This window comes from Anopheles cruzii, chromosome 3 (assembly GCF_943734635.1).
Source record: "Anopheles cruzii chromosome 3, idAnoCruzAS_RS32_06, whole genome shotgun sequence".
Taxonomy (NCBI): Eukaryota; Metazoa; Arthropoda; class Insecta; order Diptera; family Culicidae; genus Anopheles; species Anopheles cruzii.
Window position 1 is genome coordinate 31,988,910 of NC_069145.1, and position 25,743 is coordinate 32,014,652.

The 25,743-nt window shown below is 45.5% G+C and overlaps 2 protein-coding genes and 4 non-coding genes across 6 annotated transcripts; 4 read left to right on the forward strand and 2 right to left on the reverse strand.

Moving 5' to 3' along the window:
• The first annotated feature begins 275 nt into the window (after positions 1–275).
• LOC128274055 (zinc finger and BTB domain-containing protein 44-like) lies at positions 276–1,565 on the forward strand. Its single transcript, XM_053012141.1, has 2 exons — positions 276–292; positions 360–1,565. Exons 1-2 carry the CDS (start codon positions 276–278, stop codon positions 1,423–1,425), a joined length of 1,083 nt encoding a protein of 360 aa, XP_052868101.1. The 3' UTR covers positions 1,426–1,565.
• A 760-nt stretch (positions 1,566–2,325) lies between these two features.
• Positions 2,326–4,468, reverse strand: LOC128272024 (CLIP domain-containing serine protease B10-like). Its single transcript, XM_053009735.1, has 3 exons — positions 4,091–4,468; positions 3,086–3,983; positions 2,326–3,010 (listed from the first exon to the last, which is right to left on the reverse strand). Exons 1-3 carry the CDS (start codon positions 4,326–4,328, stop codon positions 2,410–2,412), a joined length of 1,737 nt encoding a protein of 578 aa, XP_052865695.1. The 5' UTR covers positions 4,329–4,468; the 3' UTR covers positions 2,326–2,409.
• Positions 4,469–21,989: 17,521 nt separating this feature from the next.
• Trnay-gua (transfer RNA tyrosine (anticodon GUA)) lies at positions 21,990–22,090 on the forward strand. Its single transcript has 2 exons — positions 21,990–22,026; positions 22,055–22,090. It is a non-coding gene; the product is annotated as a tRNA-Tyr (tRNA).
• A 376-nt stretch (positions 22,091–22,466) lies between these two features.
• Trnaw-cca (transfer RNA tryptophan (anticodon CCA)) lies at positions 22,467–22,538 on the reverse strand. The gene has a single exon. It is a non-coding gene; the product is annotated as a tRNA-Trp (tRNA).
• A 1,635-nt stretch (positions 22,539–24,173) lies between these two features.
• Positions 24,174–24,247, forward strand: Trnai-aau (transfer RNA isoleucine (anticodon AAU)). The gene has a single exon. It is a non-coding gene; the product is annotated as a tRNA-Ile (tRNA).
• Positions 24,248–24,767: 520 nt separating this feature from the next.
• On the forward strand, positions 24,768–24,841 carry Trnai-aau (transfer RNA isoleucine (anticodon AAU)). The gene has a single exon. It is a non-coding gene; the product is annotated as a tRNA-Ile (tRNA).
• Positions 24,842–25,743: the final 902 nt, after the last annotated feature.

The following is a 25,743-nucleotide window of genomic DNA, read 5'->3' on the forward strand; positions in this document are numbered from 1 at the left end:
AAGGAAGTTTGTTTTTGTTTCTGCTCATGCAAAATATGGATCTTTCTACACATGCAAAATATGACTCTTTCTGTTCATGTAAAATGTGGCTCTTTTTGTTTATGCAAAATATGGCTAATTCTCAAACGTGGCCTACCTTTTCAACGCTCAACTATGAACGGAACGGGAAACGTCAGTGTCAATCGCGCTTGTAAACAACGGGCCGGGGGGAAAATACCTATTCTCGACAAACCACAAACGTACCGTCGGCGACCTATGTCTGGAGGAGAGCGAACATGGAAAATGGAATATTGTGAGTAGGCGCTGCGCGGGGCTGGGTAAACTTAAAGGTTGTTAAATGTTCGGTCTATTCGCCGTAGCTCCCTGGAATACTTTTGTCGGCTTTGCGCCTCGGAAGGAGTGATCATACATCCACTGTTTCCGCCAGGCGATGATGACCCGAAGCTCGAGCTGGTTCGTATGATCGAGGTCCTGACTTCGGTGCAGCTGACCCGCCCCGCGGATGCCGGGGCCGTAATCTGTGACAAGTGCTTGCAAATGCTCGATGTGTTCTGTCAGTTTCGCGAGGAGTGCCTACGGCAGGATGTGTTGATCCGCACAAAACGGACACTAATCGAAGAGGAGCTAGCAAGACAGCATCACCACCAGCAGCACGAGCTAGTGTTCGGAACGGTCCAGGAACCGTTTCCACAGCAGCTCGACCCAACGGTGAGCGTGAAGCTGGAAGATGATAATGAGACTGACAATACGCTGCGGCCTGTGATAGAAACGGGGGATCAGACCAGCCAATTCACTATTCCGCTAGTTATAGATGTACAGAAGCGTGAGGAAGAGTTCGTCCTGCAGGAGGAATCCGAACAGGCTTCGGTTGACGCCGAGGAGGAACAGGACGACGGTGCTCCGGATCCGAGCTCCAATACTAGTCTTTTACAGAAAACGTACACGGCTCCGGGAATAGCGCTTTTCTCAGAGGCAGGAGGCCTATCCATCTCGGTGCAAGTAAACCAGATGTCACTCGGAGATATGAAGGAATTGACGAATCCCAGGTGTGATATGGCGACGTCTTTCGCCGGTGGTCGAAGAGGAAGTAAATTATGTTCCAAAAAGGTGCGGCCACCTTTCGATGCTTGCCAGGAAACGATCAGCGTGCCGAGCGAATACGAAGATCAGCAGCATGTTGCGGACAGGAGCGGTAAACGGTGCTCGCTGGCTTGCGATCCGTGCCAGATGCGGTTCACCAAGTCGTACAACCTGAAGCGTCACATGTACGAGGTGCACGGCGAATTGGCGCCGGGCCTGACCGTGACCGAATGTGAGCATTGCGGTGAACGTTTTCTTCGAGGGTACACTCTCAACCGACACATTGCCAAGATGCATCGAAATAAGAAGAAACTAAAGGTCTTAGCTATTAAGAGGAAATCGTAGGTCTGCCAGGCCGGGGTCAGGGTGTACTTCTAGCAGAGTGTGAAACCGAGGACCACCGATGAGTAAAGGCGCCCGGTAGCAGCAGCGAATGTGATCAACCATTTTTGGACGTTTCTTTACGGAAGCTTATGGTGACAATTTTGCTCGTCGGTGACCTTTGAGAACAGATACCAGCCTTTTAACGAGGCGCCAAACTGAGTCATTAGCAATAAGCGTAAGACATGTTCATTTTATTTGTACTAGTATTAACTTTGAGCGAAGCCAGATACGAAAGAACAATTAGGGCAGGTTCTCGAAGTACAGAATTTGTATGTAAGTAATACAACACACAATGATTTCAAAATATATTTATTCAAAACATTCAAAAATGATCGTTTTTATTTTTGTGTTCACCTAAGTTTTTTATGCAAATTTCAGTTAATGTGTTAAGTTCGCTTGCCAATGATCCCACAGCACAAGAGCTTAAACAAGGAGTTGCAACTGACGCATAATGTCTAATAGAGTAGAAAGATCGGTATTTAGGCAGAGACTGGCTACAACCAACTTGCTTTTCAGATGCACAGAGCTAGCTCAGATGTACCATAACTAAATATAAGCACATGGATTTCTGCCATAAGTATAACAATCATGTTATCCATTAAAGGGTGGTGAAAAATTGCATTCCTGCCTATCCGGCCTTACCACAGAGACCAGTGTCGGCGGAACACCACAAGGTTTTCCCGTATGCAGAGCAACATTTAAAACAATAAATTGAAAACCTAACTTACCAATATTTCGGAACTTTGTTCCGAAAATCAACCTTAGGCAGTTTATGCGGTAGGCTATTAAGCAATTAAAACGAAACGAGGTTTTTGTTTGAGAACAGTTAGGCTCGCAAGTCCCATCAACTGTAAGGTCGACCTGATTTCTTATCTCGAAAAGTGACTACAATCTGGAGAGATGTTTACATGAACATTTGTTAGTTGGAGGAAAATAGCAGGCATTTTATTCGTTCATTTGACTTAGAATCCAGTCCATGTAAGGGCCAATGTAGGTGTACACATCGGGATAGGTATGAGTGCATTCCTTGGGACCGTACGATAGTAGTCCGTGCATCACATATCGGTTATCGTCCTGCAGTTTCTGCACCGTCTGCAACGTTGCAGCCGATTTCGGGAAACGACATGCTGCGGAATGTGCATCCTGCTTGAGGCAAATCTGACGGAAGGTTTTTTCCAACGTGATCGAATGTTGCGTATAGTTCGCCTGACACTCGACCGAGTCGACGACTTCTCGTTGCGACCGGAGAAGGGTGTTGCCACCAATCGGCCACGCGGTGAGCGTATAGCTTGTCGGTTTGTGGCTACGCAGGTTGTTGGTGACCGGGAGGCAGATCGGTTTAACGTTGCTCTGCGTGATGATGGCTTTTTCGCGCAGTCGCAGCAGAGCTATATCGTTGGCATACTTTGGTTTGTTGAAGTCCTGGTGGACGATCGCTGATTCGATGCGAAGGACTTGCGTTGGTGGTGCGCATTCCTGCTGCCCGTTCACCGTTGCACAGTCCCTTGATGTAGAGAGATCGTAATCACCAAATCGTGCAGCGGTTCTGAAACGAACAGGAACAGATGGCGATTCGGTAAACGTTCTACTATTCATTTGCCGTTTGTCTGGTAATGCTTACAGTCTGTAGCGTCTCGGAAGGCTGTTGACACAGTGGCCGGCCGTTAATACATATCGGTCACTAATTAAGGTTGCGTGACAAAGGGTTTGCCTTTCGCGCTCTCCTTCCACTACGTACTCGAGTAGACCCATCCAAGGGTATCCCAAAAATACCTGTCTGTCAAATTCGGGGGTATTTACGTAGCGATTTGTACCACAGACATCCAGGTTTAAAAGACGAAGTTTGGGGTTTCGGTCCACGCTCGTGTGAACCGGAACGCCACTGGGACCTGCAATAGCATGTCGTATATTCTTCTGGATCCAGCTTAGGTACTTCGCCACATCGGTAAACACTGTGTACTGGTTCGGGTCACATACGGCCTCCTGACCACGAAGGGGTATGAACGACACGAGACCCCGAATGTACCACACATCGGCGTAGTTGAAAACCATGCCACCACCGCTGTCCCCGTTGCAGGCACTCACTCCATCGCGATTCCCGGCACAGTACATCTCCGGCTTCACCTTGAAGCTGAACGCATCGGGATTGCTGTTAATGCACGTGTAACTGTCAACGACCGGAATTTCCGCATCTTTAAGGTAATCCGACACGACATCTTTCTCGTTGAAGCCGAACCCAACGATGAACCCTTTCATTCCCACGATCGACTGCAGATTGGTATCCCGGTCCCACAGGCAAACCGGCTGAATGTAGTCTGAGTAGGTGATATCCGTAGCTAGTTTGATTAGGGCAATGTCGTTCGCAAAATCGTTGATGTCAAAATCTGGATGCGGAATCAGCTGATGTGCTTCGTGCTCCTGTCCTCGTTTATCGGCTTTTAAAAACCGGTTACGACCAACCTGCACCGACAGCCTCTCCACCGCGACCAAACCGTTCGGCGTTACCAAGCAGTGTGCAGCTAGAAATGGTAGAGCGAATCAGCTTCACGTAAAATGCTTTTAAGGAATACGGGAAAAAAACTCCCGTTTACTAAACAGGTTTCTTCTTCACGCAATCGAAACTTACCCGTGAGGATGGTGTTCTGGTCTAGAACCGATCCGCCGCAGATGTATTCGAACGACCTGACTTTACTTTCAAACAAGGCTGCATGCCAGGGCCAGTAGCCTGGCTTAGCTTCCTGGCCATTGTGGATGAGAAACATTTTGTCCACTTGTCGTCTGCCGCAGGTTTGTCCCGTACCCGGTGCTATCAGTAGCACCAGTGTGCCGAATGCTGCTATTGCGTAGCTCCAACACCGAGCCATGCTAATAAACGATAACCTTTTTGACTCACAAGTATGCCACAATACGTAAGGCAGCGGGATCACGGAATTCCCAAACTCGCTACCAAGGTAAACACTACGTCCGAAATGAAAGACGCTCGCGGACCGATCCGGACTCGTTGGGTTGTTGACCACAACTGAAACCGGTTGGGTGTGTAATCCTCGTTCAGGCCGCTAAGGTTGTTGCTGCGGTGTTCATCACTTCTAAGATCGACGATCGTCGTAATCTCTGAAGTCTTCGTCGAATGTTTCTTTCTCACTCTCAGATTGGAAAACTGGAAGTTAAACATAATCGTGTGCAAGACTGTACGGCCGTAATTATCATGTTAAAATGAATGCTTCCAACAACGCTACAGGGGTTATATGTAGCAGAATACCGCGTGACAGCAAAATATAAAACTATACAGCACTGGTTCACCGCCGTTCGTAGTGTTCATGTATGTGGAAGATTATCATAGAGCTGAATTGAATATTCAATCGCAAGAGCTCCTCGCGAACGGTTGGTCCTTTGAAGAGTGGTGCGTTCGAACAATTGCAGTAGCCGTTGCCTTTGGTCTAGTAAAATCGAAGCGATGACTTCGCTAACGACCTGTCGTACGGGCCACCAGCGTAGAAGCAGCCAGGTAGCTACCAAGGAGTTCATCCGGACGGTACACCTGTCTCTGACTCTCGAGAAGACGGAGACACCGTCATTAGCAGCCACAGAGCGGCGCGCCAGCACGCGGGCGTTGACATCGGCTTCTGGGTGGATTGCAAGTCGAAGGAGACCATCCGCTGCCGATCCGATGTGGTGAAAAGGACCGACCGAGCGACGTGGGTCCGGAGGACTCTGATGCGGAACTAGCCGATACCAGCGGTGGGTTCGTCGCGTTATTCCTGATGTTGCGCGTTGGGTCTACATGTGGACTTCCAGTTGTCCCAGGTGTTCTCGGGCCATGGACTTTTCCGAGACTACCCACAAGGCGATCCCCTAACTGCACCTGGTGCCCTGTGGACCGCGCAGTTAGCGTAACACGTTATGTAAAACAACATAAATACGACAAATCCAAAGACCGAAGGAAAGATAACTCTTACTTTTCCCTTTTTCTCCTATTGCAGCTAATTCTATCATACGTAGGAGTAATTATCGCCACACTTTGAGGTATTCTGTCTCAGGAACTTTGCATAAGAAATCTCAATAAAGATCTGATACTGATGCAAAAGATAGGTCCATGTAAAATTCATCCTGAAATTACGTCACAGACTTGGAGATAACAATAATTCAATTACCAGATTTGGTATATTTAACACAAAAGCACAATTCAGTTTTCAATCAAAACATATTGGAAATATCTGAAAACCTAAAATTCGTGAACCATACTCTAGCTTCATAAAAGTTAAGCTTCTAACAAGTTAATCAGAATGTGGGATTCCATCAACACGGCTTGGAAATGGATTACCAATTCTAGGAACTCAGAGTTGTGTTCTGATTGCGAACAAACAAATCGGTACTTTTCGGAAGTATTGTGGTACCAATAACAAAAATGCACTTGCACTCTTCTCAATGGCATTGACAATTTTTAAGAATCGTTTTGATCTACCTTCACTTAAAAGCTAGCCATAGCAGATCATTAAGAAGAACCAAACGTCGAGGGACATCTTATTTGATGTTGGCTTCTGTTAAACAATGCCTAACGCTGCTATTGCAGAGCTCCAACAGCGAGCCATGCTGACAATCGATAAACTTTTTTACTTAAAAGTGTACCGCAGTACGTAAAGCGAAAGGATCACGAAATTCCTGAACCGCCTATCAAGGTTAACGAAGCGTCCGAAATGAAACTCGCGAACCAATTGGGTTGTTGATCACAACTGAAACCGGTTGAGAACCTAATCCTCGTTCAAGCAGCTAAAGTTGTTGCTGCGGTGTTCATCACTTCTCTCATTCTCTCTCTGATTGGCAAAATGGAAGTTGAACATAATCGTTTGCGTTAATTATCATAATAACCGGCCAATCACTCAACAACATATCACTCACATCAACATACGAATGCGGAAGACGATCGACGATCGTTGAATTGCATTGAATCGAGTTGAACAGTTCCGTTTTTATAAGTGACACAAAAATCAACACCCGTTGCTTAGGACAGGTAGTCACTAGGTTTGCTGATAAAACAGTACTGAGCATACACTGAATTGTTTTTTTTTAAAACCTTACAACGCATTTATGCACTCCTAATATGCTGTACTTTTTTACTTATTATCAGCTCAAACTGTCGTTGTTGAAACACGTAATGGCGCTGATGATGCACATGATATTTTCCCAGCTATCTTAGGAAGCAATAGAAAAAAATAAATCATTATCAATGTTGAAATTCACACTGTTCCAACACTCTGCGAGGAGCTTGTACCGTTTTACATATCTAAAAGAAATTTAAAAATGTGGTTTAATTTTTATCTTTCGTGTTTATAGCTTTCTTATTGAAATGCAAACGTAACGCGAAAATGTTTAGTTTAGTTTAGTGAAAATATAACATTTTTCAAACCGGCTTCATCTACGGAGTCGACATGCAATAGTACGGACATAAGCGCGCCATTGACTGCTGATGACTCCTGTGACTAGCATTTCACACAAATACTCGACCCCAGGGCTTCGTTACATTATAAACCGAGATTTCGACCCGACGACCCGACAAGGACTCCACTAATCGCGGGCTGAAACGACGGGGAAGAAGTCGCACGATCTTTAAGACAGGCCAGTCATCGACCAGATAATCTCCGTGTTCTTGATATAATTACGGAACATCCCACGGGAGGTTCGTTGAGGTGTCCGTAAAGTGGTATGTAAATAGATGCTGCAAATCAACACCAACGAATGGAGCGGTTTCGGCGTGATGGCTTCGGCGTCCTTCGCGCACCCCTCCCGAAGAACACGCGGAACGGGGCTGGTGGCAGAGATTGGTTCGCACCTCCATTACACTTCTAATTACGCGGGAAAATTTTATGTAAATTTATTCTTCGCACCCTCGCTAGCACTGGCACTCAGGCTGGTCGGCGAGCGGGTTCTAGAAGACGGTAAAGTGGTGCCGATTTTCCCGTAACGAGTGCCGTCGGTTGGTTAGCTGAAGATCAAACAGACTCAGTGATTCACAAACACCGGCGATGGATGGGTTGAGGTCGGCCTTGGGACGGTTTGCCGGTCTTCCACGACGATTCCGACGGATCGTCGTTTGGGAAGAAGAAAAAACAAAAACGACGGGAACAGCGAAGCACGTCCTTCCGGCCATTACGCTGATGCTGTTAATAAATCGATTTATTACAGCGACAATTTATCACTCCAGAGGCAAATAAGGTTTGTCTTTGCCGAACGCTGGCTGCTGCAAATTGCACCCAAGATGAATACGGATTGTGGCCGTATCCTGGCCGCATGTGTTAGCCGAGCCGGTCCTGTTGCTTCACACATTGCGGTAGTTAATGGAATCGAGAATCGATTACACTATGAGAGGTTCGCCTGCGGTTGATGGTGAGTTTCGCATACAGTGTAATTAATCTCCATTACAATAAATCTAAACTGTTTTTGCAACTGTTATGATTTTTTATAAATTTGACAAATGGTGTTAAACGTGCTCCGTATGAAATTTAAAACCTTGTAATATGTTAGTTAACATACCATAAAAAAGATGCAAATGAAATCGTAACGCTTTACGGTAATCTAAAACTCGTATGTAATTTTTCATTTAGTAAAATTTGGTTTAAAATCATAAAATATAGATATATTGACCACTGTTTGATACACTTGTTTCGGATGAGACCGCCTCATTCATTTTTCCTGCTCGTTAATGTAAACATTATTACTACTTGATATTGACGGCATTGCTCCCTAACGTGCATCGGTGGTTGATTTTACACTGTCTATGCCGACGAAGTAAGGCCGGCGAATGCAATATCGTTCGCAGGCTCTCATCGTTAGTTATGCACGGCTGTTTTTACCTTCCAATGATTTACTTCACTAAGCTTTGGCCACTCACATACGTTTTTTCAAAGGTGTGCTGCATGGATGGAGGAAACGAGGAGACTGGGAAAAATGTTATAAATAATGAAGACGGTGACAGGCGAGACTAATGATCTTGTCATTCGGGGCACGAAATCGTGCCGTAAATGCATATTATCCCGACACCGTTGACACTCCAGGCTCCCCGGACGGATAATCCTTTATCTGCCGACGGAACGATTGCGATGCTTCGAAGACATCAAAGTCAACCAGCATCTGAGCTGAGTTTCTGGCACACTTGAAACAACAACGGACAAGTACGAAAGAACGGTGCAGCTCGAATGCTGTGCGGACAGTGGCATTTAAAGGAAAATGATGAGCAATGATTAGAGCAAGTAACAACCTCCGCTTTCTGGCGCGATTATTGGCCCCATCATTCGGTGGGCACGGACTTCCGCGGGGTGCTGCTCCCAAGAAGTTCAATTCTTCCAAGAAGTCCCTATCCGCTCGAATGCAATTTTCTTTCACAGATTGGACGTGGCTGCCGCGGGGGCCTATGTCCCTGTCCGACTTGCTGTCTGTCTGTTCTTGCCGACCAAATCTTCGTCCTTGGTTTTGAAGTCTATACTGGAAAGTTCGTAATCTTTTAATCATTCATCGTTCCGATCGCGTTCGCCGGCCCCGTCCCGTTGCCGTCAATTTTCCCGGCGTCTTCTGCTGCTGCTGCTGCTGCTTCGAGCATAAACCTTTTGCTGTGACACTTGGCGCCATCATTTCTACTTCTCACAGCAATCTTGTTTTCTTTTTTTTTTTGGTAACCAAGCTTAGCCCACGCTCCGCTCTTTGATTGCAATATGCTGCGAGGCGGTCATCCCGGGAGATCAGAAACGAAGATAATCTTTTGTCCGGCTTTTCATCGTTTCGGCAAAGCTTAAGCTTTCAATTGTCCGATTTCGATTGGGTAATGGGGAAGGAGCAGAACGAGCCGGCCACTGAGTTGCCGTGGCCTAGAAGCAGCGGGGATGGAAGGGGTTTGTGCAGGCCGCGGTGGCCGGATAAGAATTGCCCTGAAACGGCTTAGATTGAGTGGAAAAGCTGCTTTACGCCGGCGGAAGACATCCATTGGGAGGGCATGTTTCTGAGACTAATCTCGATCGAGGCTATTCGATTCGGCCACTCTGTCGTCGGTTTTGCCGTTTCGTGCCCTTCCGTCCTCTGGCAGATCGAATTTGTTTTATTTAGATTGCCAAATGTGTTGCTTTAAGCTAGGTTTTGATAGTAGATTTTTAAGTAAATATGTCTATTAAATTAAAATTTAACTGATTTGCATCTACCACCGTAGCATGTTCGTGATCATACGTGACCGTTTGTCAAACCAAAATGTATCCAAATCCATGTGAGTTTCCCATACGATTTAAAAAAAAGAAACTCACAATAGCTGCCAATTCTCAAAAGAACGTCACGTCATCGAACGAATAGAACTGTTTCGAGTTCGAGGTAGAATTAAGATCAAAACGTTAAATCCCCGTGATGTTCAACGTATCTGTGCGACTTTTATCTGAGTCCTGTTTGCCCACTCCTTGCCGTCAAAATATGGTGCTTAATCAACTAAAGGCTTAATTGGCCATTAAACCGTAATAACATTACATTTTATTTAAATTCCAAATGCCCAAAGGAGGTTGGTAATTGCTCAACTATCAAGCCCTTTCCATTCATTAAGCCCTTCGTTTCAGACTTATAAGGTAGTGCACATTCTTTCTGCATAGTTGTGTCACGTATTTACAATCTGTCGTCTTTTTCAAGGATGTCTAACCACACGCTCCCAGTTAAGCTCCCAGCTTTGTGGGACGGACATAATTAAACACAGATGAGATTTTCATTTCGTCTGCCCATACCCACACAGAAGGTCCAACTTTGTCCGGCGCAGTCGGTATGCCGTTTCGGTAGTTGCTTTCCGTCTGTTGCACAGTGTGGCAAGAGTGGGTGGCAAGTCACCTGTAAAACCAACATTTGAAGGGCTAATGGGCCCTGTACAGCATCTCCTTTTGACACACACTAAACCGGGGGTGAACCTCATGCGCCACACTTTTGCGCTTCCTGCAACGGCACATGCCACCCAAGTTGGGCGGGTTTACTGCAGCTCTGGGTTGAGGTGCATTAAATTAAAATCAGATTAATAAATGCTTCCCCATTGTGTACCCCGGCACGACCGGCGACCGGTGGACCGAAAGCCACAGGGTGCACCCATTCATCAGCAGTCCCTACGCCCTTTGTGACGAAAGCATCTTCAGACCTTGATCCTTGCTGACGGAATCAGTGTGCGGATGCTTTTATAGTCTTGCATTCTAATTTCATGCATTCCTGACGAGCTCGGACTATTACGTGCGTTTGATGCCTCAACTGCCGCTCTACACTGTGTGTGGTGGTGAGTAACTCGAGCATGCCCGCAGCATTTTAAATGGCAAAATGATTCCCTCGGAGCATATGAGCAATGTGAGGTAAGTTTCCTTAGGGAGAGTTTCGGTGCCGGAAAGATAAATCTTTGAAGCAGAAACGGGCACCGCTGCTGCTGCCGGCGCTGCAGCACTTCACTATTTACGTTGACGTTGAGTGATGAGATTCTCTTGTGGTCGAAAAATGAAGCTCCATAAAGCACTAGTTTTGCCGGTAGTAATTTCGCTTCATAATGCTTCGTCAGATACGTTAATGCGTCTCAACTGCGAACCCTGTTCATCTCGAAGCCTTATCTAAATCAACCATGATGCTATAATCGGGTCAGATTATACTGTGGTAACATATTAGAGACTAGCATTTGCTGCTTTCTCGTGTTTGTATTTCAAAAATGCTGTCAGAATAAGATTTCAAATAGCTTATGGTTCACTGCTACAACGCATAGTGCGTTAAATATCTACCGAAAGGAAGATACGAAATTGAGCACAAATGAGTTTTAATCTTTGTTCTCATATGTGTTGTAACAATTCCATTCCATTAATTGGCAATAAACAGCCAGCGCGACGAAACTCGTTTGCGTTGAACTTTCTTCATTTGCTCAATGGATGGCCTCCAGGACGCTTCTAGGTATGTGAAGAAAATCGCTACAAAGTCCCCATCACGACGCCCATATTTCTAATTGTTCGAGAAAGCAAATGTACCTGTTAATATTAATGCCCGCACGTCGGTAAGGCCGGTAGTACCGGTACTTTGGGTAGTGCGAATGATTCAAATGTGTTTCGGTTCGCCGAAAAAAGGACGAAGGGCCAGCCATAAAAAATTGACATTTGACATCGCCGTATCCGGCAGCCCAACACACGCCGACGGATGGAACTGCGGGAGCGCAAAAAATGGCATAATTTAATTCCATTTCGCTCAACATACGAACTGTGCTTCTGACGGAATAATTTATAATGATGAAGTTACCTTAGCCCGGCGGGCTCACGTGTTACAGAAACTCCGACCGTGCCCGACCCGGCCCGACCGTGCGTGTATCCGTATCAGCCAGGGGCGGGGCTCTGGTATTGTTCGACGATTGTTGGTTGGTTCGCGAATCTCTGACCCGCCGGCGTGGCCCAACCGTCACTTTTAATGCATTTTGCTCCATTTTCTTATTTGAAAACAGACCCACCGTTTTTTCTTTCGGCACTTTTCATTTGCGAACGGTTGTGTACTTATCCGAAGTCAAATCTTGTGCCCCGGGGAGGACCGGTCACCACCATGCGTCTCCGTCGTCAGCTCCAGGGTGGGCGCTTTCAAAAACCGAAGACAGGACGCGCTCAACATAAACTGAAAATAGAAAAAAAAAACACAAGGACAGTGTGTACCACCACCGAATGGCCAGCGCGTTGACAAATGGAACGAAATAATTCATTCGCACAAGATGGAACAGATTAGCGATTAACTAATGGAAATTAATAGACAACTTTAAGTGTTTGCGTTCGGCCGCCAGGAAGCGTGGCACGGCAACGGCATGGCATTAGGGTGCCCATCTGGCCCCCGTTCCCACGTGCTGGTGTGGCCAAAGTTTGCGTTTATGTCGCGGCTTATCAAAACAAAATGGTTCATCTTTTATTTGGTTGTTTTTTTTCTCTACTGGCTGGCCTGGCTGCTTGGGCCTGCGGCAGATTTCGTTGGCTCGGCCGCCGGTGCTCGGGATTGGTTTAATCTGATAAGTGAATAAATAAACAATAAACAACCGATGTTTGGCTCAATTCCGCAAAACCACGGCCCCGAGGCGGCAGTCAGCGGCTCGTTGACCGGTGCTTGTTTTTTGGCCCGGGCCCGGGAAAATGGTTCCGTAAATTGTCCGTGCCGCCGAGAAAATGAAATGGACCCGGCCCGGTGCGGTTTTGGGGGTTGCTGCCACGAGCGCTGTTGCTTGTGGCCCCAACGCTACGGGGCAGTGTTTTACGTTGTTTGGTGTTTGAAAAATATTGTCCCATAAATCGTACGGCGCACCTTTGCCGCATCTGCTGCCAAAGAAGGAGAAAAGTTTGGTGGGTGCGACACAGGGACGGCGCAGCAGGGGGAACTCGAAGCCCGGAAGCCACCGATGGCTTCTCGATGTGCTCGAACCGGCGGTTTCATAGATCATCACAAGGAGGAGTGCTTTCAGTTCAGTGGAGTGCTATCAGTCTTGCTTTGCAGGCGAGTAACAGTGTGTGTAGTTAATTTTGTTTAAGAAATGGGAGGAAATTAGGACCCTCTTTGCATTGGCAAACTTGTCCGAAAAATCGTTTCTATCAAATTAAAATCGATTTTATTTTAATTAATGGCAGTTTTTCTTTCATTCAGCATTTGCCGCATCAAACACTAATTCGCTGACTTGAAGTGACTACAACAGGCGAGCCGTTGAGCGTTGTTTATTGGCGCGTTGTTGGCCTCTCAAATTAACGCTCGCGCTCAGCCATACAGCCATTGCTATGAACTGTACTCATTTCCATGCGGCTCCAAATTGATTGCGCCTCGGAAAGAAAGGTGGCACAGCATCTTCTAAGCGCGCTGCATAAACAGAGCTTGTCCAAACCGATTTCCGGCGGGCTGGAAAATGGATGTAGTTCATTTCCACCTTTGGGTCCTTTAATCATCCATAGTCCTTCTCGGGGCCCCCGGACCAGCTGGCTGGCGGGCGAAACTTTGCCGTACTGCGGCGCACAACAGGAGCCTGGTAGTCACCGCAAAGCACACTCCTTACGAGCGCGGCGCATCGAGCTGGCCGCCTTTTAATAGCCCAAACACATCCTTGATCGCCAACTGTTTCCGGGAGTGTTTAGGTAAAATGTTGCGCCGAACCAAACCATCCCCCGTGGCGGAGGGGGGCAGGGTAAACGGAACGGAAGCATAACGTATCGCATGCCGTCTATTTGGGTAAAGTTTTTGTTAAACAAATCATTTCGCACATCGTATCACTTTCCCGAGCGCCGGTGCACCGTTCGCCCGAAAACCGACCGACCAGCCAGAAGATACCGTACCGAATCCCGGTGGCAGTCGGAGGCGGGAGAGTCCGGGAAAATCTTGCAGCTGGAGCCAGGCGCTGGGAAGCAGCGCAATCCTTGGTACGGGATGCCACTGAAGCGGCAGAAAAATGGTTCATCAAAAACCGATAAAATCCTATCACTGTTGGCAGGGGTCATAATTAGCAGAGAAGTTACCGTTCCGCCGTAGACTTATGGCCGGTCGCGGCCGACTGGCTCCATGATCCATAAAATTAGCTGCGGGTACTAGCGGGCTCAGCGCAGGGGCCGGGCGGGCAGGGGCAACAAAATCAACACTCAACCAAAACCTCATCATTGTCGGTGGGCCGGCAGCCCGGGATGTTGGCGGCATGATTGAAACATATTTTAATTTAATTACGAAACTTTTCACTGCACCCTAATGAGCGGCGGTCGGTCGGTCGCGGGCGCCACCGGCCACCGGGTCCGTGTACATTTCTGGCGGGCGGGATGGGGGGACGCGGGTTGTTTTCGCTGCCGACAAGCTGATCCCGTGCCCGAGTGCTATCGAGAGGGAAGCCTTTTGGGTAGGCTGGCCCAAAAATGGGCCAGCCTCCACACCGGGTCCGCCTTGTGGTCGCCCCACTCGGTGGCGGTGGCATCCACCCACTACCACCCAGAACCGTGTTGCGCGACCTCAGCATAACTATACTGTTGCTTCGGCCACACGAATACATGGTCGGACCGACGGTCGGCGGTGGTTAAACAATTGTGTCCTCGCCTCGGGCATTGTTTGATGTTGAATTAATTCGCATCCCTCGACGGTGCAGGTTTCGGTTGTGCCCACCGGCAGCATACAGTATCGCTAAGCTAAGCATAAAGGACACTTCTCGATGGCCAGCACCGAGGTGTTCGAAGCACACTGGTCTAGGCGAGTTATAGCATTGTGAACTTGGTTGTGAAAAAGCAACCCACTCATGAAAGTTTGTCATGCAAAGCCTTTTAAGCGGCATACAGACATTCTGCCCAAAAGCTACTGGCCCTTTTCTTCTTTATGTCCTCCTTCCAAGCGCACCTAGCCCACCGTTTCTTCAACTAGCCGGTAACCATATGTGTGCCACGAACCTGCAGACCACCGCAGAGTGTATGAAAAGGATAAAGAAAAGTGTTGCACAACCGAGTAAGGAAAACTTTTCGAATGAAATTAATTCAGCGCTAAATTGATGCGGGCCCTTCCTGTGGCCATATTTAAACGGCAAAAGTGATTTCATTCACTGGCTGAATGGGCATGCTCATGATTAGGAAAATTTCCTTTCAATGTGTGGCTTTTTAACCCGCCACCGAAGAGTGCCACTAGGCCAAGATGTTTCTACGTGATCGCACACTCATGACAGCTTGAAATCGGGCTACTTTAAGAGGGAACTGGCAATGATACACAATTCCAAACATTGGTGTTGGTGGGTAAAGGCAATCAATATCTATAAATTCTCGAATGGTGAGATATTCAACATAATAGATAAGCAAAAATCGGTCAATTAATCTTAAAAAACGGACATCATGTTACTGCGCTAAATTGTGTGTGATAAATTTATACCAAAAACACAGGGTGTCCAATAAAAAGTCCAATTATTGGAAGGCAAGATAGACAACCGGTTGGTTTATCATACAAAATTGTCAAAATTTGATCTCAAATTATTTGTCGCATCGTACTAAAATGGGTCTTTCAAAAATGTCCTTTAACACAACCCTGATGCTTCAGCGTTAAATAACAATTATGAACCGCGTTCGTTCGACCCAGAGCAGCGGTCCTAACCTTCGGTTGTATTTTATAGACTGTTTCATTATGTCTAAGCACGATTTTAAATGAACGCCAAAAATTCAAATTACAAGCAAACTCCATTTTTCTTTCTGTATTTAACGCTTTGTTATCTTACTTAACAGTACATTTTTACAAAATTACATTCCGGTTAACCGTATGCCAATGATCGAACTTTTAAACGAACACTACGGATCAGCTTTTGCACAGAGTGATTTGCAATCATTTTGGACACTTTCTTTCAATCTTTGGCGAATATTTCAATGGTGTTGGTTGGCTTTACATGTTTTTTCAAGTATGCCTTGGTAAGTGCCCAAAAAGTTTCGATCGGTCTTGCCTGTGGACAATTTGACGGATTCATCTCCTTCGGAACGAACTGGACCCCGTTGGATTGGAACCAAGTAACGTATCCTTGGAGTAATGCACGGATGCTAAATCCGGCCAAAATAGTACCGGGTCTTTATTTTTTCGAATCATAGGCAGTAGGCGTTGATTCAGACATTCGAGGATGTAAATTTCGGATTTCATCGTCTCTGTTGTCACGAACGGTTCGGAATGCTTGCCACACTCGCAAATGGCTTGCCAAACCATTGCCTTTTTTCCGAATTTTTCAGTAAAAATGGATGTATCTGCATCGTCAGCATTCTAGCGATCCAGAACAGTGTAATACTGAGGACCCGGAAGAGTTTTGTAGTCAAATTTGCAATAAGTTTCATCGTCCAAGATGGCGCAAACTCGTTTGTCATGAAGCAATTGATCATACAATTCACGGGCTCTTGATCTAAGGGGTGTAGCTTGTTTTGCACTCCGTTTCGGTTTTTTCTGCTTCTTGTATGTCTTAAGACCTAATCTTACTTTGGCACGATGGACGATACTCGCAGTTGATCCCAGCTTTTTAGCCACATCTCGGACGGAGGCACTTTTCTTACTGGCGTAAACACGCATGACTTTTTGGTCCAAATTTTCATTCACAGGACCCGCTTTTCACCCAAATTTCATTTTATTCTGAAAGCTGCTTTCTTTTTTTAATTTCCTTATTGCGTTTCGAACCGCTCCAATGCTTATTTTTCCTGTTTTGCCAACTGACTCAGTGAAATGTTGGGAAGAGTGCACCATTTGTGCAGAATCTGTTTTCCCTTTTCTGGAGAAATGCTTCGCATTTTCACAAAAGTTCAGGAAACCTGGACGTATGATACACCGTTTTTTAAGTTGAAGTGTATACTAAAAGAATCTGTCGAGTTTGACTCTTTAAACGTCATGTGGAGTGAGTAGTGATCTGTCAAAATCGTGCTTAGACATAATGAAACAGTCTATATACAAAGTTTAACAACCCGTTCGCGGCACATACGTTGCAATCGTCATGACAGTGGCAAATCTCCTTCGAACGGCGACTGTTCTTTGTGACAGCAACTATGTAATCGCATCACACATCACGATGACCACCGTTGCATTGCTGACGGGTGGAGGACCGTCAGTTTGCAACGCTTTCGATTTCGCGCGACAATAAACAGAATAATTATATTTAATCAGCTTAGCGGCTCATTTCCAATGCACGTGACGTGCGTGCGTGTGTGTGTGTGTGCCTGAGCCGGGTCATGGGCGCGCTGGAAACATCGGAGCAATTCATCATCCAAACCAGGGGGTTGGCAAGATGGTGGAAAATTAAACCAACGTGGACAACATGGAAATCGTGGACGTGTGCAATGTTCGTGTCCGTGCGACCCAGAATGTGTGTTCAATTTATTCTAAGTAGCGCCAATGGGAACGGAGAAACACAAATAACGGCAAATTGCTAAGCATTTAAAGGGTAAGTGAAGCCATTAAGCATTTTTAGGCAAGGGTAATGAGCGAATGGCAGATTGTTGAAATTCATAACCGTTATAGCTGAATGCTATGGTTTTATGAAAAAAATAACAATTTTATGGACAACATTATTGGAGCATTCTAAATTCTAGCACAAGCTTATCGGAGATCCCTTCGGAACATTATAATAACAGTAAATCGTTGTTGTGGTCGATAATAACTCTTTCGTTCCTTCCAAAAGCGATAAACAGCATCCCTCCGGAGCCGGTGTGAACGTTAAACTCCGGTGCGTCGGCGAAACGGAGAATTGGTGTGAATATAATTTTGAAGAAAATGTATTAAATTTTCATTCCAATCCAACGCAAAAGCGCGCTCGAGAAATACGCACCAAACACACCAGCGATGAGAGACGGCGAAGGATTTTCCGATTGAAATTTTTTTACAATTTTAATTTATTTCACCTCCTGTACCACGGCGATCCGACGCTTTGGCTTGGATTGGTCCCGGTAGCGGAAAGCCGGTTTCTGGAAAGTCGCGGGCAAGGGAAGATGCTCGCCGGATGGTGGGCTCCGGCCCCGAGGTGATGTGAATCCTACTCATCAGGAGCCGACAGGAGCAGAATTTCTGGCGATGAGCCTTTGATGCGGTGGCCCTCGATTCGGTGGAACCGACAACCCGAACCGAGCCGTGCCGAGCGGTGCCGGAAAAATGGTACACATTTAAAAGCTAATCCTTCGGCAACATTTTACTCATTAAATATGGAAAAGTTAATCATGGGAAAAACTGACTGACACATTAGTAACGGTACGAGAGGTTGAAAGGTTTTAACTCTCGTCCCGTTGCCCCGAAGGGGTGCCGCCGCTACAGCGCTTGCTACGGCCCGAGAAAAAGTCAGATTCCGGTCTTTTTGTGGAGACGGTGAGGTCCAGAATGGGCGGGAACAACAGCAGACACTAAACGGCAAAGGGCAAAGCCGCTAGCCGAAGGGGTTAATTCCTTGATGCCTAGTTTGTGGCTTGGTTTAACATCCTCGCTTCTTTTTTGGGGCCGGATCTGTTTACGAACCTTTCAACTTTGTACCGATCTCAACAGGACAAGCGTCCGGACAGAAGTTCTTGAGGTTCAAACAACGGAAAGTACCGACCGCCGTACTTTTGATTTTGTCCACAAAAACCGGTCCCGGAATACCTGCCACAAACTGTCAGGGCAGAAAGTTCCAGTCGCAAGCTGAATGGTGCCGTGCTCGATTACAAGGACTTGGGTAACCCCAAAAACCGAAAAAATAGTGCAATTGAAGGATCCTTTTGTAGTTACTCTTGGCTTAGGCGAAAGTTCAGAAGTTGTCCAACACTTCTTTCGGGTTTTAGGTGATTCAAAAGGACACATTCATGATGTATTGCAACGGTACTTGGACGCTACGTAAGTCCAACGCAAAGATAATCTCTCGGCGTAGAATTGGTAATTAGAAGCGGCCAAAGATGGAGTTCGGCGATGGAAAAATCCACTAGTTCAGTCAAGAAATGTTCTAAGTTACTGGTTAACAAAAGACGGTAAGATCCACTTCAAAACCAACCATTTTCCTGGTTTTAAGAGAAAGCTTAACGTGGCCTATTATTTTTTATTTATTTTTGAGGAACTATATATGCTCTGTTTATTCCTTACTTTGAAAGAAAGAAAACAAAATAAAGATAAGAGTGACAGTTTAACTTGTTTGATTAAATCCAACGCTGTATTTATACAAGTAGCACAAAGAAGCAACACTAATCATCTACACATCTGTACTGGAGGATCAATAATCATCTTCTGGCCTATTCTAATTGTGTTTAAACATCGACCAGCAATCATGGTCTACCATACTGGGTGCCACATCAAACCTCTCAGCTCTGGAGACGGAGGTGATGATAAAATAATATTATTAGCTAAAATGAATTTATGCTCCCTCGCAGCGTCTGATTCCCGTCGGACGGAGCCGTTCGAATCGGTGCTAGAGTTGCGTTAAGCCGCTCCTGTGCTTTGAACAAACCGAATTAAACGCCATCAACGGACGAAGGATTGGTCGCCTACGAGTAGGTCGTGTCCGCCATCCGGTTTAGAATCGGACGCAACTTATGCGAGCTGTATAATTGCGTCAACTGCGGCCAACAGTGTCCCGGCCAGCACCGTGCAGCTGTCGAAGCGATAGCTTCCAATTATGGTCTCCACATTTTGCCACAATTCTCCAGAGATTGTGCCGGTTGCGAGTTGATTACCGTTCCGAACGAGACCGAAGTAAGGACGAAGTTTACCTGCTGAACCTACCGTATTTCCAAAGTGGCATACGGCACCTGCAGTCCCATAATCGACGGGGCTCGGCGTTGAAATCAAGGGTTAGCTTAACGTCTGGCCACGTACGAGAAATTTGCCACTATGAATAGGTGTTTAATTAAATTTACGATACGGTAGTTCAGGCTCATGATGGTCCAGATGGGACACCTTTGGTCAGAAAATATCCTCGCACTGCCATTGATTGCGTTAAATTGCGAGATGATGAATCGAAAAAAGAAAATCACTCATTTTGTATAAAAAATGGCCGTCTCACATGTAGGTTCTGGTTTGCTCCCCAACTGCTGTACGTGTGAGCATAATGCTCCCACATGCATATGCAAAACGGGTACAATGTGCCTGTCCTGTCGAACGAGCGTGCACCAATTTACATGTAAAATTTAGAAATCAAAGCCGATTTAACGAACATTTGGTGCCGGTCCGAAATGGCGCTGGCGATCGTGGCGCACGGGGCTCGCAGGAAATATGCTCGTCAGCGCGTTGAATGTGTACAGTAATGTGTCAAAATGTCTTCTCTGCCATACGTCAGGACAATGGCACTCGCAGGTGGACATGGAGGTGAATTGGAAATTAATTTGCCTCTCATCAACTGCCACCGACTGACACGGTGGTTGAAATATCGCCGTCATCATCATTTGGCCCGTGTTGTTCCATCGTCGTCGTCGTCGTCGTCATGAGTTGTCAGTCACGCGGCCGAGCATCACATGCGGAACAAGTCCTCGATTACCCCGGTAAAGGTATGGTCCCAACGAGCCCCTGACCCATGCCAGTCCTTCGTGCAGGACATACAGGGCACAGCGAAAGCTCCCGTCCGCTCCTTGCGAAGTTGGAGTTGATTCAATGAATGAATAATTAGTGTTTAATCTTCTGAATTTCAATTACAACTCCGCGCAGTGGGCGTGCAAATGAGTTGTCAGTCACGCGGCCGAGCATCACATGCGGAACAAGTCCTCGATTACCCCGGTAAAGGTATGGTCCCAACGAGCCCCTGACCCATGCCAGTCCTTCGTGCAGGACATACAGGGCACAGCGAAAGCTCCCGTCCGCTCCTTGCGAAGTTGGAGTTGATTCAATGAATGAATAATTAGTGTTTAATCTTCTGAATTTCAATTACAACTCCGCGCAGTGGGCGTGCACCACCAGCTCTACCCAGCGAGGCACCCATTTGTCCATTTGGCCTTACGATCGGGCAAATCCTTCGACACCGAAGCGAAAGCCGGAAACAGGGGATTAAGCGAAACTTTGGCACCCTGCAGCCGGCAACCTTGGGCAGCTATTTGGGCATACCTGGCACTCCTGGCCAATCATGGCAACTGTCCATATTCCGGAGCCCGGATTAAGCCCTTCATGCCCTGTTGGCATCGATTGGTTCGCGATTGCCGCGCAAACAATGGAGCGAAGCGGGAATTAATCGTGAAACATTTTCAACTACGCCCTGTCGTGCCATTTTTTGAAGTCTGCGCTGGTAGCTGACTAACGAGTGGTTTCTTTTGAAAGGAAGGTTAGTTTAATAAACAATGGATGTACCATTCCCTTGTTGCTCTACGTTCTGATAGTGAGAAATTCTTGCATTAGTCGATTTCTAATCTACGAAACATAATAATCTAAACTATTTGAAAAGCAATTATTTTGTAAGCACACTTCATCATAAGATAAGTAAATAAACAAAAATTTATATTCTATTTCATAATCACTTTTTAAATAAATTTAAAATAATTATGATAATGATTGTGAGCGAATTAATGGTCAGCCTTAAGTAATCGAGTTAATAAATACGGCTCAGCCCGGTGAAAATATAGCAGATAATATTTGCCCATAAAACTCCACTTTAGTGAACTTGTGCGAAGTTCCTGATGTACAGTTTGGCCGGCCTTACTTCAATTTAGCCACGAAGCTAAGAGTGAAACTTGAAAAGTAAATAAAATAGTTTCCAACGTAATCGACTGGGGGTTAGCAGTTTTTTTTATCTTCTTAACGCAAGCAGTTTGCATCGCGCATCGCAGAGGGAGCACGGCCATCGAAAGTATCGCTTGCCTAGGAGAGGATTAACAATTAGGTTGTTACCAGTGCCACGTCTTGTGGTCGATGATGTCGGTGTTTGAATGGTTGAATATACAAGCCACTTAATTAACTTTGTCCGTTGAACGACGTAATGAGCTGATAAACGACGGTGCTAAAGTTAATTAATTTATTTTTGATAAAAGAAATCTCGGGGAGCAACTTTGTCTATCTCTTCGCGCGGCAAGAGTAGCCAGCAAAAGATCCTTTTCCCTGGCGGTGAACGAAACACAGCTTGCCGTTTTCAACAACCTTCGATAGCTCAGTTGGTAGAGCGGTGGACTGTAGAGGTTTGGTGGAAGTGCAAGTAAGAGAAATCCATAGGTCGCTGGTTCAAATCCGGCTCGAAGGAGAATAAGATAAGGGTGCGTGCGTGCGTGCGCGCGCCGCTCCTGCGCGGGCTACCTCACGTTATTTTTTTTTGTATCGCTTTTTTATTACAGTACTTTTTAACATAAAAAAACCATACCATTTGCAAATGCAATTTAATAGTCAGTGACTGAAGAATCCTTACCAGAGTAACACGAACAAGTATTCACTTACTCTTAAGAGGATAGGGTATTTACTCTTTCTTCATTTTTCCCTTAACCTAAAGAGAGACACATTCTTTAGTAAGTAAGTATGTTTGTTGATCTCTGGCGTTATTATTTTTGTTTGCACTTTTATAGACACCGTTGTCGATGACGATACAAAAACCTAGAGATCAAACATCAAAAGCGGACACCTTGTGACCCCGACGTGATTTGAACACGCAACCTTCTGATCTGGAGTCAGACGCGCTACCGTTGCGCCACGGAGTCTCGATAAGGTGCAAGTACTCTTATCGATGTAAAAAAACAGAATTCTATTGATACATCATTTTTAAACTTTATTAAATAGAACGTTAAGAAACATTTCATTGATCCGGTTTGTAATTCACAAAAGGCATACGAAATGCACTTTTCCCATTTGTTGTAATTAAACAAGTATCGAATTTAGTGCAAACCGACGAACAACGCAACAATTGCCACGAAACTATGCATGAAAGACGGCCTGTGATAGAGATAGACCGCAAGCGGTCATGGGTATCGAAAATCTCTTCCAACACCGAACAGAAAGGCAACAAAATTCAAACAAACTCCTTCCTTCCACCACGGACCTCAAGTTATAATCCAGTTTCGGTGAAGTGAATTTTAATTAAACTAAAATTGATTAAATACATCCCCGACCAGCCGGGGAGGCAGTGCAGCGGGCGAACGATCAGGTTAGTGTAATACTGCGGGCGTCGCCGGCTTATTTCGTAGCTGGGGCCAGCTGCAACCGTTGTCCTGAACCTTACAATCAGCCTCCTTGGCCTTGCGTTGGTCTTTGGCCGATACCAGCATCGCGGTCATTTTGTTTTCTTTTAATTCTTTAACCCTTTGGCACGCCTGTAGCCTTTCAGTTTGGTTCAACCTCAAACATGCTACCGTTCCTCGTACGTTTGTTGGCCGACCGCCGAGGCTACTGAAAAGTTTTAATTGAATTCTCGTTTTCCGAAAGATTCTGTTCAGCAATCTTTGCGTAGTGTGGGAGAAATGTTAGCGTTGGTCAGATCTGGTTCCACTGCGCCATGCTAGGGAGTAGAATCCTGTACGCCTCAGGTGTGTGCATATCGGACAGCAACGCTTTATTTTTCTGTTGTTTTGATTATCTGTATCGTTGGTAGATGATACCTCGAACCTGATACCTTGAAGTGATCCAACATTAAAACCGGCTCTAGCTACGTTAACCTATCTGCCTGCCATTCCTGATGATGCGTGGCCCACTGTGCCGACTTTACAGAGCTGCTTAAAAATGTATGAAACGCCGGAAATTCATGCTTCTCGGACTCACTCGGTGGCATACTTCCGATAAGCATTATCAATTATTCAGGCTAATGAAACGACAGGATGCCCTGTCGGATAAGGGTGCTCTTGATGACGAAACCGTTGCACGCTGTTATGTAAGATGTGGATTTCTACGAACAAATCTTAGGTCAAATCTGATGAATAACATGACGGCACACAATAATCAATAATTCATACTAAATATGATGTTATGCCGTATATTTATTCGTGCGAAACGAGCGGAGGCTTCTACACTCACTTTCTATTTCACGTTTGTGCCTTTTCGGATTATCCTTCTCTAACTTGCTCCGTGAAATCGAATTAGGGTAATAATGATGCATCTCAATTTGTTTCTTTTTAAAGCAACGGTCGCAATGATTAGGAACCTACTTTAACGAGGCGCTCAAGTGCGCCCATCGAAATAATATATTTGCCGCTTTATTAGAAATCTAGAATCCTCGATGACAAAGATGTTCGTATTACACACTGAGCTTAGTACTCAGATGAGTTCACTTTACGATAATGACTGTGGTTTTATCTTATTTAAAATAAGCATTCTAATCTCGAATTCTGAGAATCAAGAGTGGGGGCTCCATAGCTCAGTTGGTTAGAGCGTCGTGCTAATAACGCGAAGGTCGTGAGTTCGATCCTCTCTGGAGCCAACTTTGTCACGCATTTTTGTCAGATAGTTGATAATGAAATATTTATTATACTCCGCAAAATAATGTACTGGGAATTTTCAATGTCTTTGAAGAACGATGGGATAGTGAATATTCATAAACATGAAAAAATATACGAGGTAGGAAATTGAAACCTACAGAAAACCAATAGAGTCCCCGTTATGCAGGGCATTCCCTCTTACCATGTAGTTGGTCAGATACATTCGAATTTCTGGGAAATGATAGATAAATTAGTTTTAATAACAATTAATCCTTTTTTAAACCCATTAAACACCAATATAGAGTAGAATATTGGACCCTACAATTGTTGTTGATATTTTCATTTGAGTGATGTTGAGCTTGAAGTTCTTTCATTTCTTGAAATACCATACCAGGTTAATATAATTGGATACCATAAATGTTATAAATATGGTCGACGAAATCGTCGACGCTATTTATATTTTTATATTGTCCTGCGACAGCTCCACAATCCGTGTGGGTTTGCGTTTATTTTTGAACTGTGGGCCCCATAGCTCAGTTGGTTAGAGCGTCGTGCTAATAACGCGAAGGTCGTGAGTTCGATCCTCTCTGGAGCCACGATTATACTTTTATTGCTGTTTAGGTTAGGAGAATATCACGGTGAAACAAGTGCATGGACGCCTAAATGAAAATTCATCACCAATGACTTGGGATAAACTTTTTCAGTTTTTGTTGAAAATTTTCAAGTTATTTTAAGGAAACTGTAAAAGCCGCGTAGTTTATCTTAATCCGTATCGATCCACGGTAGTGTAACGGCAAGTATGAATTTCTAAAGCACAAACAGACTTACATATACAATTGTACTTGAATGTTATTACCTTTTTCGCCAATACCGGCCACCAGAGAGCGCCAATGTTGTAGCCGGTCAACTGCCGCTAGTGCGCAGCTGCTAGTATCACAAGCTGTCAGTTCCGCTGCTGCTCGGTCGGTGGATGTTTTTTATCGAGGTTATGGCTTGGCATCACTCATCTACCCCCTGCAAACTGAATAATGTTCTTCCAAGCGGTTTATCTTTTTCTGGCCGCTTTCTATTGTTGCTGATTTCTTCGAATTCTAAGACCTATCCTCATGACATTGAACTACTCAATGAAGCCGTGCTTCTGCCACTTTTTGAACATGTGGTAGTATGCGTGTGCGTTCGCAGCTTCTGCGTCTACTATGACTGGGAGCTGTCAAAAAGTGTAGTCGCCAGGAAAACAGTACAGTGCGATTGAATGTCCTTTCACGTCTGGCTCTTTGTGTATTGTTTCAATCAAAACAAAATGCGAATAAGAATGTCATAAGTATTTGCATTATGCAAGCGAGTGCAACATGTTGACAGTTAAACTGTTCGAGCGAGTGATTGGAATCGAACGAAGCTTTAGCCTGAAGTAGCGATTTATCGGCAGATTTTCCACCAAACACCGTGCAAAACTGATGGGTGCATCTCGGGTTAACGGAGGCTATGCGTTGTGACGGTT

Coding starts and splice junctions, on each gene's coding strand:
- LOC128272024 (XM_053009735.1), bottom strand. CDS start 4,328: ATGGCTCGGTGTTGGAGCTACGCAATAGCAGCATTCGGCACACTGGTG. Junction 3,984..4,090: donor CCAGAACACCATCCTCACGG/GTAAGTTTCGAT, acceptor TACCATTTCTAG/CTGCACACTGCTTGGTAACG. Junction 3,011..3,085: donor CTTCCGAGACGCTACAGACT/GTAAGCATTACC, acceptor TGTTCGTTTCAG/AACCGCTGCACGATTTGGTG.